General features: G+C 37.4%; 2 protein-coding genes across 5 annotated transcripts; one reads left to right on the forward strand and one right to left on the reverse strand.

Annotated features, from left to right (window-relative positions):
- Positions 1-10: 10 nt before the first annotated feature.
- On the reverse strand, positions 11-3649 carry lrrc61 (leucine rich repeat containing 61). 3 transcript variants are annotated; one of them, XM_010780391.1, is made up of 9 exons: positions 3441-3649; positions 2375-2470; positions 2149-2295; positions 1965-2025; positions 1672-1757; positions 1520-1585; positions 1352-1420; positions 1041-1166; positions 11-632 (listed from the first exon to the last, which is right to left on the reverse strand). In XM_010780391.1, exons 1-9 carry the CDS (start codon positions 3469-3471, stop codon positions 526-528), a joined length of 789 nt encoding a protein of 262 aa, XP_010778693.1. In that variant the 5' UTR covers positions 3472-3649; the 3' UTR covers positions 11-525. The 3 variants fall into 3 exon arrangements, with proteins under 3 accessions (XP_010778693.1, XP_010778694.1, XP_010778692.1); XM_010780392.1 differs by lacking the exon at positions 3441-3649 and adding an exon at positions 2673-2762; XM_010780390.1 differs by lacking the exon at positions 3441-3649 and having other exon boundaries at positions 2375-2659.
- cib2 (calcium and integrin binding family member 2) lies at positions 2892-11637 on the forward strand. Of its 2 annotated transcripts, XM_010780388.1 has the most exons (7): positions 2892-3270; positions 4803-5045; positions 6389-6423; positions 8761-8872; positions 10049-10196; positions 10280-10475; positions 10859-11637. In XM_010780388.1, exons 2-7 carry the CDS (start codon positions 4995-4997, stop codon positions 10878-10880), a joined length of 564 nt encoding a protein of 187 aa, XP_010778690.1. In that variant the 5' UTR covers positions 2892-3270; positions 4803-4994; the 3' UTR covers positions 10881-11637. The 2 variants fall into 2 exon arrangements, with proteins under 2 accessions (XP_010778690.1, XP_010778689.1); XM_010780387.1 differs by lacking the exon at positions 2892-3270 and having other exon boundaries at positions 4729-5045.
- Positions 11638-13041: the final 1404 nt, after the last annotated feature.

Here is a 13041-nt window from a genome sequence, read left to right on the forward strand (position 1 = left end):
AGCTCTGAAGAACACGTTTTAAAACATTGTATTTTTTCCAGAAGTTGTTCGTACACATAATAAACGTTATGTTATAAAACAAATAGAAACAGCTGAAACATCATTCTATCACTTATTGCAAAAGTTCAACTTACAAGGAAAGCAAACAGCATGGGACACATTAACTCCCAACATTATCCAGCAATGCAATATGGATGAAGTTTATAGAAATTGTTAAGCAGCATTGCTCCTAGCATAAATGCAGGATACAACATGGTACAAAATGCACACTGTGCAAGTAAAGACATCTTTGAACCAAACTGAGAGTTGTCAGTATAGATAAAGGTTTTCAAACCACTTATGCGTATCGTTGATACTCAATGCATAGGATGAGATAGAATTTCAACAAATGCCTCACAATGCAAATACAAAGCATGTGTCTGATACTGATCAAGCATTTGGATAAAGCTTAGTAATTTGAAAAGCCTACAGTACAGCCATGGTACATCATACAACAAAAACGTAAATGTGTTCATATAGTCCAACTCAAATAGCATACTGCTTTGGCTGCTTCTTCAGGCTCATAGATCTTTCAGTTTGGGAAATAACATGAGAGGCTCTGTTGTTCAGGAGTCTGCATTCATGAAGTACATCTGTAGAAAAATAAATGAAGGTCAATTATGATATAGGATAACACACTGTCATTCTTGCACACTTAATGTAAATAATATCCCACTTTTATATTCTGTTAGCTGTAATTTAGCCCTTCAGTATTGTTTTATTTGTCAGATAGCTTACATATTTTTTCTTCACGGTCAACATTTATATTTTCACTCTATAGTTTGGTTTTATCATCTATTTTGAGATTTTCTTTTCTATTTTCTAGTCTTTTTTTATTTCTAATTATGTACAATACTTGTTTTAAATGCTACTGCAACGAAAACATTTCCCAATTTGGGATTAATAAAGTATATCTTATCTTATTAAACGGTGGACTGTAGATCAAATGAAATGAAAACATTTCTTAAAATTACAAAAAGGCCCTGCACAGAATCTCTTACCATTGAACTGTTTGTAGGCTTCTTCAATAATGGCATTGTTTGATCTTTTTAACTCCCAGTAATTATCCTCCACCCATGGTTTGCAATCAGTGTGTTCCACAAGCTGTCCATTCTTGTATGAACCAGCTTGAATAGAAAAAAACAAAAACAGTTCAGTCATATTTTACATGAACAAGAAAACTTAGTCAAGCAAGGAAGAAGACATGACTGCATCCTGAACATGTCATGGATGCCATTCATACATTGTGTACAACTAAACATAGTCTCAGATACAACTCACGATAAAAACACACACTAAATAGCTAATGTACCTTTGATGGTTTCATCAATGTCTTTACATAATTGGTACAGTTCACTGCCACGCCCAACCACTCTTTCCCCTACAAATTAAAAACAGGATAAAAAATGTAACATTAGTTTAAGAGTTAATGTTATGCAGGAGACTAAATGAAAACATTATATATACACATGTACCTTACCATCAAGCACCTTGATGTGGGGGAACATCTCAAGGACTATGTTTCTATATGCTGCGTTCCTGCACACTGTGCAGAGAGAAAGATATTGTGAGTTCACTTAACAAGATGTTCTATTAACCAGATTGTATAAAAGCAAATTCACACAAAATTACCTGGGTTAGTGTAATTGTAAGTGTTGTCTTTAAGACGTATACTTTCTAGCTTTCTCAACAGCTGAAGGCATTGTAGGTTCTCAATGCTGGTAAACAAAAAAAGAAACAGATGAGAGATGATTTTACAGGACTTATCCAGAATATTGCTCTTAAAAATATTATCGCAGCAAATATATTTAACATCAATGACATTAAATAGTTCTTATACTATGATATTAACATTGTGATCAATAACATATTGGCATTCTTATTCATTTAGAGTAAACATTTGGTCAATGGTCGTATAGTGATACCTGGATATGATATTACCAGCCAAGTTTAAGTTCTGTAAACCTTCACAATTGCGCAGGGGTTCTGAAAGTACCAAAGCAATAACATGCATTAAGAAATCTATTTCTATTCATGGCAGAAACTTCCATGATAAGTGAACAAACATACAGTATGCAAATAAAGAATAAATTGCTCCTGAAATCTTACCTAAATTGGAAATCCTGTTTGAAGACAAACAGAGTACAGAAAGAAGCCGGAGAGATGCTAGAGGAGCTACATTTGTTATGTTATTTCCAGAGAGGTCCAGTTTCTCTAAATTTAAACATTCTCCAATGCATCCAAGATCAACTATTCCTGTAAGACACACAGTTAGCATTATAAACTATGATGCATTTATGAAGGGGTTAAATAGTAGATGTTAATTACAACTTACCAAGACCTCTCAGTTTGAGAAACAGTATTGACTCCAAATCAAATTCTCCTGTACGCGACTTGAGCAGCCCAGGCGTTATCTTCTCACAGTCTGCATCTGGAAGAATCAGATAAATATGAGTGCAGAAAAACAAACCACGTCTTCTATTTTTACATAATGCAACACAATCACAGAGCAAGGATGTGTGAGTCAGGGATGCAAGAGCAGAATGCCGCAAGCACTGTGTCTGCTCTGTGTACGGTGGACCAATCAAACAACCCATGCAACCCTTCTAAAAAAAATACTAATTCAGGCAGACCTTGCATTTCATATCTCGCCGCACAATGAGCTTTTCGTCTGGCAGCTCTAGAGGGAAGGGGTCACACACAGACAGATGAGCTGTCCTCTGTGCTGTCTCTTATGGTATTAGCTCGCCCCAGTTGTCTGCATGAATAACAACTGAAGACGTTACATTTGGTTTAATTTCCTTAGGCGGATTTGGTCCCTCCATAAACATGAATACTCTTTCATGAGACTGCATGCATGAATGACTTATTCACATGACAAGAAAGATCAGACTAACCAAAAATAATGATGTTGGGGTCTTTTTTTTCCACATTACATCCTTTTAGATTGTAATCACCCCAAGTTGTATTTATACACATTGTAAAAGGAATGCCAGACAGGGTAGTATGACAAGACAACATGATGGGGGAAACAGTCATGGGTGGAATGAGTAGGGCCACCAAACACACATCTTGCATATGTCAACAGCTGCAATAATAAATAGGCTGATGATTTTTAGCTTAGCTTGACACCAGTAAATGTTGTTAGCTTGTGTTAGTAGCCATCTGTTTCTTAGCTCTGAGTCACCGGCTGCGTACTCTCATGAAGATGATTCAGCCGGATGAAAGTGGGTGGGTTATTAAATTAAATTCGAATTGTTATTTTTTTCCTCTGATGATGACACACGTAAAATGTTGTGTAACGAACGATACGTTGTTAGCTGGCTCTTAGCTGAAGCTGCAGCCAGCTAGCACAAGCTGCTAGTGGCTAGCGTAGCAACAAGCTATCCATGGCAACTTACCTTGGTCTTTATCTCGCTTAGAGTCCATCATGAGCAACTTTGCAAGATAACTTAACTATCGCAATAAGCGATGATTTTAACCAATGTGGTGGAAAGACAAGGTAGTGGTTGTTTTATGGAAATGTAAAACTGGCATCTGTCCTGAGGTGCAGTCAGGACACGCTCACTGTACTGCTTTGCTGCAATAATAGGAGGCAGGTGGATTAAAGCCTGCAGTCCAGCATAATGCAGAGCATTAGTCTAATGCACTGTGAGAGAGGGGAGATAAGGACGGGGCTGGAATATGTGTTACAGTATTTTTGTAGATGTTGTTTTCCGGGCAACAGGTTCTCAGGACTCAATTAAAAGTGTTGTTCTTGTTATAGTATTGCCGAAAAGTATGATCCATAGAGGTTTGTTGTGGTAAGGCTGAGTCAATTCTGAATGAAAAGCCAATTAAGTGGTGATTACATCAATATGATAAATAATAAATGAGCATGCAAAGTATTATCCAATCAGGGATTAAATAACCTACGAAAAGATGCATGTTTGGAAAGTGGGTTAATGGAAAGTATCTGGGGGTCAGAATCACACTTTCTTGGTGCGGGAGTTTGCACCTGTAGGCACAATTAGCCAGAGATGGGAATTACTACGTTTATTTAGGCTGATGAAGTAGCCTACTCATCAGTACAACATAGGCTACAATAAGGCGACTTGCATTCTGAGTAGTTACTTCATGTAACAACTTGATATTACTTAATGTTTCTATTCCATTTCATATCATGTGGAGATGTTATAATTTTTACATTATTTATGTGACATCCGAAGTAACCATACTTGGAAGAGTGAAAATCCGAATTGTATTGACAATTAGGTATACTTGTTCTGTGGTGCATACAATACACATATAAGAGGAAACAAAAACACAGAGAAAGAAGGCTACGCATTAAGGAACATTAATACCAAATAGAAATAGAAAAATACAATAAAAAAGGATACAACAAAATAGGCAACGTTAGCAAATGTTTAATATGATAATTTTGATGAGGGACTTCAGTTGAACATATTATATATTTGTAAAAATGTAATTAGCCTACATGTTTACCATCGTATTTTGGATATCCTTTTCACCAACATTAAGAAACTCCTGAATCAAGAGAACACAGCCTCTTCATTACCAGAAGGTTCTAGTTCACGATGAGGTCTTTTTTTATTTTTTTTACCTGAGGCTGGGGTCCTATTGGTTTGCCTCCTGTGGACAGCCGGTGCTTTAAGAGAAGCAGATCAGTTTGCAGCTCAACCTCCCATGGCTACGACAAGACTGGACACGGCTCTTGTTCTCTTCATTTTTCACGTTTTTCCTGTTTTTGCTTCATTCTCTAGATTTACCAGTCATGGCGGACATCTCCAATAAGGACAACAACACCTACAACCTGCTTTAAGAGTTTGCACCGTGGCGGCATCCTGAGCGGAGACTCGGTCTTTGCCGCGGACCCCCTAAATGCCTTTCATTGAGAAAAGGCTTCGGACGTTCAGTGTTGTGAATGTGTACAAGCAACAGATTACCTGATTAAGATGGGTAATAAACAAACGATATTTACTGACGAGCAACTTGATGCCTACCAGGTGAGCTTGCATGTGTGTGTACCTGAAGCATGTTGGTGGAATAGATCATTAATGCCAATATCCAGAATCAGAAAGTCATGTTAAAGCATGAAATAAGTAATAAATCACTATGCATACATCATTGTCATGCTTGTAAGTATTAATTGTGAGTGTTTAAAGGCCTAAGTGCATGCATTTTTCCATGATTATTTATTACTATTGAAAATTATTGTTATATTTCACTGTTTCTCTTTATTTCCAATAAGTCTAACCTCGCAGTTTAACCCCATGTGTTTTGGATAGAATGGGTCTAACAAAAAAGCCTGAACATTTACATTTGTTATAAATATCAGTTGGTCATAGTCTTCATCGATAATTGATTTGCAATAATCAATTTCCTACTGGTCAGCTTGGACTACTGTTTAAATATTTACAGTTTCGAGGGGAGGATAGCAGAAGGTTTTGATTTCATTGAGGATCTTGCGTTTGCTCTATCTGAGAAGATCTGGCTCTCTGTTTCCTGTAACAATGATCCAAGTTTTCCTGGGAAGGAGAAACACATCTTTTTGTGCACAGGTTTATCATGTGATTAGGTGTGGACTCAATAATTGATGCCAAGCCGGTGTGACTGTGAAACTCTACTCTATGAGACAGGTCACTTCTCAAGAGCCTCTCTGGTTACTCCTGCTGCTCCTTAAAAACCTTATTATTATACTGTTACATTATGTTTGACTTAGCTTCTGTCTTGGACATACATTTTGTCATCCTTTGTTTCTAGGATCAAATATACGATTATACACCAAATTCAACCTCAAGACCTCATTGTGCTCTAATTACATTTTCTATAGGCTTTACTTATAATGTGGTCTATCGTGTTGGAGACTAGTTGGTTTTGATAATTACCTCATATAATGCTTTACATACATAACTATCATAACCCAAACATCCTAAGTAGTCCTGTTTGCCTTGAGTGGGTAGATTTGTCTCTAGAGATCAGCTGGCTCCGCTCTGCTTCTCCCACTCCGAGCAGAACTCAGAGAGAGTGGATACAAGCGGAGATGTAAAGTGAGGTGGCTCCTGCAGGCCTGTTGGATAATGTGTGTGCCAACACGTGCATGTCAGACAACAGCAGATCATGTTACCCTCGCTACATCGTTCCTATTGCAAGTGGCCGGTGACAACACTCACACATGTCATCAAAAGAGACACTAGACACCTTGAGTAGCGTTTACAGTAAAGATAGTTCACGTGACTCACAGAAGTGTCATTGAGAGGATTTCATAAAATATGTAAATGGGGTTTTGTCCCATAAACACTTGTCATACAGTCATACATGACATCCTGCTTTTCTTTTGTCATTGCAGGACTGTACGTTCTTTACCCGCAAAGAAATTCTTCGGTAAGACTATTATCAATTCTTCCTCTTGCTTCTGATGGATTGCTCACAGATGTTGTTGTTGGTTGTAAACCACCTGCTGTAGCCACAATATAGTTGACACACAATAATGTTACCACACAAATGTCTTTTCTATCACAATGTTCCCTACTTTTTCTGTTATAAACATGAGCAGTGCATGTAATACTGTATACTAAATCACCATACTGTCATTACAAGGGAGTGTTTACAAAATATCACGGCTTCAGAGTACATTTGGCTCCTGTTGGAGGAATTCAAAGTGTCTCACACGTTATGCCCTGCCAAGTCATCAGAGCAGACTGCTGGCCTCCTGGGGACCGAATGCTGAGACTGGTTTATAGGCAGCTGTGTTGTGTTTGGGAAATGTTCAAACAGGGGAAGATAAATAATAGTAGGTAAACATTTGAGCTATAAAAAGCTGAACTAAAGCCTTAACACATGCACTCCTTCCAATATATACAGTTCATTATTTATAGTTACTGTCGTATTTAGAGTATAACACAATTACATGTGTGCTGTTCGAGTAAGGGCTCATTTGAATGATCAAATTACAATTCAAATGGGAATCAATCAATCTTGTCATTTTATGTGGTGTGCATTTTGGCTTAGAGTTCAAATATAATTGAATGATCATCTTATACAGCCAATGTATTATCCTTTTACATCTTCCCATCAACAGCCTGCAGCATAACATATAATGCAGACAAATGTAATTACATGAATTGCACAGAATGTGCACTTATGTCCATGAAGATTGCTTTTACGTGAGATAAGTAAAAATCTTTACATGTTCAGCGTCACCTAAACCTTTGAAAACCATGTTGACCTTTTGACTGGTGTTGTTTTCAGTGTCACATTTCTACCTCTTTAGACATGTGCAAACTCAACACTTAGAAAAATATCAATCTACTCTTCATGATTACATGAGGTATCATGATTCATTGGGCAGCATCATTTCTCTCTTCCCGTCACTCAGCCTGTTGATGACAGGCATAAATGAAACAAATGTCTTGCTTTTCTTATTCATGGAATTGGATAATAATGCTCATGTTTCAGTATCTTTTATCAGTGGTTCTAGATGTTGGAAGATAAATAGCTGCTTAAAGAAACAAAATGCTGTTACTCAAGAATGTCTCAGTGTAACATTAGAAAAGGATGAAAGTTGCATGGAGGACTGTTGGCTCTGAATTGCCAAATCAGTATATGGGCAGTAAAGTTGTTTTTAAATGACAGTAAGACAATGCAGTCATTTGTGTCCCGTTGTCTCGCCTGTTATTGTCTTATAGAATCACACAAACTATCAAGAATTCATAATGGAAACAAATTAACAGGGTTGCTTGATTCTACGTTTTTTCCTTTGTAAAGCAGAGGTGATAAAATGAGTACCGTACATCAATAGCCACATTTCTTCAGCAGGGCTCTGTTAAATTAGACTTTTTTGTTTTTCATTCAATTTCACTGCATTTATGCTGCTTTTTCTCCTTTGTTTTCTTATTAACAAGCAGTGTACATGTACATGTTCCTTTTCAGTGATATTGGCTTGACTTTGACTCTAATTTAGTTTCAGTGGACTGGAAATATAATTGACAATCAGCAGAGGGCGTAATTGGGTCCTCCACTTTATGACCTTCATAAAACACTTCTTGTTTCTGTCCCCAGCTGCAGCGTTACAGAACAGTTGCGTAACATAAAAGAAACATCTCTAAAGGTCATAAGGTCCAACAGATTTATTTATGTCATATCTTAGCATTAAAACCAGATTATAAACATTCCAGGTTTTCTTAATCTTGTGTTTTTGGAAATAAAACATAATGTTAATAAGACAAATTTACAGACCCTTTACCTCTAAAGCACTTTCCATCGTCATGGTACATTAGCACTGCAGGTTTATTCGTTCATTTCTTGTGGAGTACCAATAAAATGTCATCAATTTGACAGGTTTACGCCAGTTTCCCTGCTGATGAATGTCTCTGCTCTGGCATCGCAGGTACACCATGACAAGATTAGTTAAAGGACAGAGTGAAAATGGGGTTGTAGGATAAGTCACTTTCCCAACATAATGATTTGATCATTCACACAGAGAGAACCGAACAGGAGAGACAGTGAGAGGTTGGTTATGTCATCTTACTACATGAGTAGTGCTACAAATGTGTGTAAGCCCAAATAATTTCCTGTTGGATAAATAAAGTGTTATCCTATCTTTGGTTTCAGGTGTTTGAAAATGCAACGCTTGTTTTTTGGTAGTCAATTCTCTTTCCTAAATAACAGCACACCTGAAGCATCAAAATAAATATAATTATGTTATTTTCTTTATTCTAGATTGCACAGCAGATATCATGAATTGGCTCCACATCTCGTCCCCATGGACTACACCAACGATCCTGACTGTAAACTGCCTTTAGCCTTAATAGTCAACATGCCAGAATTAAACGTAAATCCTTCTTTACAGTACCTTATTATTGTCTATGTTGAAACGCTTTCCTAAAGGATCTGCCATACTTTGTTTTCCACCAGCAGTGTACATGTGTTTTGTTTAGTTATTTTGGATTGTGCGGTAAGGACAATAAAACAAAAATGGCACCCACAACTTATGTGGGCCAACACCTAATCAATAAACACTCTCCGTCAGAGGACAGAATTGATTTTTAACCATCGGCATCATGGATATGATTGCATTAAACCACATTCTGTGAGATCATTAAAGTTAATGTGCCATGAAACACTCAGCCTCTCCATACTGACGGGCACATCTTCTCCTATTTGAGGCCCCTGCCATTTGAAAAGAACATTCAGACAGTTTAGGAATGGCATGTTGCATTACCTTGCACCCACCTTTACCTTCACCTTTATCCTGCCCTCAAGTAACACACCATTTTTCATGGAGTTCTTATCCACTGAGATTTTAGCACAGAGACTCATAATGTGTTCTTCCTCTGGGCATAATTGGCTTTTGCCTGTAAAACTGTCACATGAGTGCACGGCCTGTAAGGATGGAGAAGAGGAGGAGGGAGACCACTCAAGGCAGGATTCATTCATAAGACCAAGACAATACCCAAAGCACTCTACTGCTTCATTACCATAAATACATTTGAAGTTTTTATTAGCTGTGTTGATTGGACTGACTCATGCTGTGCTGACATGTCTTATGAAGTTTAAAACAATATTGCCTTAGAGGGCCTAAAAATGCTAACCATCTCCTGGGCAACAACTGTGCATATTGGTTGGAGGTAAAGAGTAAGTAAGATGCATAAAGGTAATAAATGACTGAGATTCCAAGTCTCTGCTGATGGTCGCCCCTTCAGTTTGAATTTATTACAAGTTGTGTCAGCTAATTGCCTGTGATATCAATTCTTTGATTGCAGCTTGTGGTTGAGCAACCATGAAAACAAATATTGGCTTCACAATAACAGTCAGCTTTTTTCAGTTGAAACCTGTGATCAGCAGAAAACACTTAACCAGTTTATACCTGATCATGTATGAAACCGACAACAGCTTGATAACATGTGAATCCCTTATTATTCTTTAAGATATTGATTTTTCATGTACTTCCATGCGTATCAACAGTCCCACTAATGTATGTAAAGATTGTCATCTCTTCTATCTGTAGGAAAATCCTTTCCGCAACAGGATCGTAGAGTCGTTCTCAGAGGACGGGATGGGGAACCTCAGCTTCAATGAATTTGTGGACATGTTCTCAGTCCTCAGTGAAATGGCTCCTAGGGAACTAAAGGCCATATATGCCTTCAAAATATACGGTAATGACACATTCCAAAAACATTCAATTTAAATTGTTTGTTTACATAAAGAAATCAATGCCATTAATCTCTTTTTCTCACAGATTTCAATGTGGATAATTACCTGTGCAAAGAGGACCTGGTAAAGACTTTGAATAGGCTGACAAAGGAGGAGTTGACTCCTGAAGAGGTGGTGCTGGTGTGCGAGAAAGCCATCGAGGAGGCGGATTTAGACGGAGACAACAAACTCTCCTATGCTGACTTTGAAAACATGATTACCAGGGCTCCAGACTTTTTAAGGTGATTAAATGTACCACACTAAAGAAAAAGCATGTCTTATTTTGAGGATTTTTTCAATATAATGTTTACACCTCATTCTACATTACAAGCTATAAGCCTTTAAAATCAGGCATTATCCCTCATGCTGCAGTGCTCTGAGCTGTTTGTCTCTGGTTACTCAGTCTTCAAACCCCAGATGGCTGTTAATCATGTTCATCGTTTAACTGCCAGCTTATCACTTTAATCCCGAGGCACCACTATGTACATTCATTTATATGCAAATGGACTCACCACTCACTGTCCCCACTGAAATGCTGAACACATCTCTCCCTGATTCCTGTGAGTCAGTTTCTGTGCATGCACTATGAGTAATCCTGTCTCATATTGTCTTCTTTTGTTTCCAGTACCTTCCATATACGAATCTGAGATGGCACCATGTAAGTTCAAAGGTCGGCAGCGTTGTGAACCTCAGGACTTTAGCTGCACCTGTCTCCCATTCCAATGGTCAAACATTTTTTGCAATCAGACTTTTCTGGCCTCAGTAAAGTCTGTTTAGCAGTAAAGGATATTACTGAATACATTTGCAAGGACACAGACTTTTTTTATTGCAAATGAAAATGTATTTTCCTTTTACCAGCTATAAAAGGGCTTGGCAAGGACTGGTCTCTTGTTGGAAGAAACAGACTATTCTTTCCACATTTTAAAGTTAAAATATTATAAATGAAAAAAGTCTGTAATGAGCCAGACTTTGTATTAATGCATATTAAGCTCAGTCAAGAATGCATAAAATGCTCATCTACCTATCTTGTACATGAGATACAGAATATATATAAATATATATATATATAAATTCTTCCCACAATGACACACAACATATTTAGTGTTTATAAGGTTAAGGGCAAAGCTTGAAGTGAATAAAAGCACACCATTGGCATTAAGGGCATCCAGATATTTTATATGCAATATTTGTACATGCAGTGTGTTGCTTTTAATCATTTGGGGTTGTGTTTTTGCTTGTGGAGCTGATCACGACAATCATATCTTACTGTTTTTCAGATACATGAAGGGCTCTGTCGTCTGAACAAATGTTGGTAGCTTTTTCTGCTTCAGCCATTATCAAAAGATAACAAATACAGCCATCTTTTGGATATACATGTTACAGTATTTTATGTGACTTCAGGTATTTGTCTTACTTTTAATAAATGTTTTTTTTTCTGTCTTGATTTTTTTGTATATGAATGCATTTGTGAGGTTCAGTCTTGTTACCGAGAAAAGCATGAAATAATACTTAAACACAGGAGCTCTTACTGTTTGTAAACCAAAAACAAACCATTTCAAGTAAAAGGTCTGACCTGCAACTTTGATGAGTTCATTAATATCCCGTCCATATATCCATTTATCTTAACCCACCCACCCATGATGATGATCAAAGAGCGTGCATGGTAAAGATGAGGAAATGACTGCGCCTCTGCATAGCCCATCATATAAGCCTTAATAACTTGTTAAGCAGGAAGTGGTCATTAGGAGTGAGCTGTGTCAGCAAGCATGATAACATCCTGCACACATAGTTACATTAAACCAGAAAGCTGCAGGGAATGGTCATGTTGACTGATGATTCCTGTATCTGTATCATGGGTCTGTATGTGACAATTTTGCAACACGTGGAGTGCCATGTTGTTTCAGTACAGCATGTTTTCAGCTCAGCTTGTAGCAGTGAATCATACTGTGCAAGAACATTGTGTTTTTCCTGCTAAGAGTCACGTCTGGGTCTTCTTTACACCTTTGTGCAATAGCTGCTAAACGTTGTTTTTTTTGTTTTTTTAAACCTAGCATAGACCATCCAAACTCAAGTGTGTTTTGAGGCAATATAATTTCCTGTTAGCAAATGGTAATAACAAATGCAACAAGTCGATTGTTCAAACTTGATCTTATGTGTTATATTTATATATACAGTCTATGGTTATAGCAGACGAAAAAATAACGTGCATACAGATCAACACCAAAATATGATTGTAATGAATATAGCTACATGGTGGATGGTGTTCTCATGCACACTGACAGCTATGAAACATATAGGAAAAAGTTAATATTAAGTGTCTTCATTCACCTAAAAAGGGGAATACATTGAAGTCAGTTAAACAGTGTGCAGTCATCAGAGCAGCCGGTTAATTCCCCCATTATCTCCAGTTGCTTTTATGAGGGCATTGAATATTCAGGGTAATACAGTGCTGATTGTGTGGCTCCATTAATTACTGGTCTAACAGAGAACATCTGTTTAATTATGATTCCAGCTAAGAAGCTTCTGGTGCAATGTGATACTGGAGCTGTAAAGCAACCGTAACTGCACACAACTGTTCCTGTAAACAGACAGTGTGTGAAACTCACACATTTCACTCAATGGGATCTTGTCTGTTTTAATTTGATGTGATTTAAGGTTATTCCTTAGGCTGGAGGTCTGACTGCTCAATGCTACTGTGTCATGTACCAATATGTCCTACATTGCTACTTTTTCTTAAGATTGTGGTGTTTTAACCCTACCAATTATTTTATTATATAAGCAGTATAAGTAATTAAATGATTATATATT

The sequence above is a fragment of the Notothenia coriiceps genome, unplaced genomic scaffold (genome assembly GCF_000735185.1).
Source record: "Notothenia coriiceps isolate Sejong01 unplaced genomic scaffold, NC01 NC01_scaffold00021734, whole genome shotgun sequence".
NCBI classification, from domain to species: Eukaryota; Metazoa; Chordata; class Actinopteri; order Perciformes; family Nototheniidae; genus Notothenia; species Notothenia coriiceps.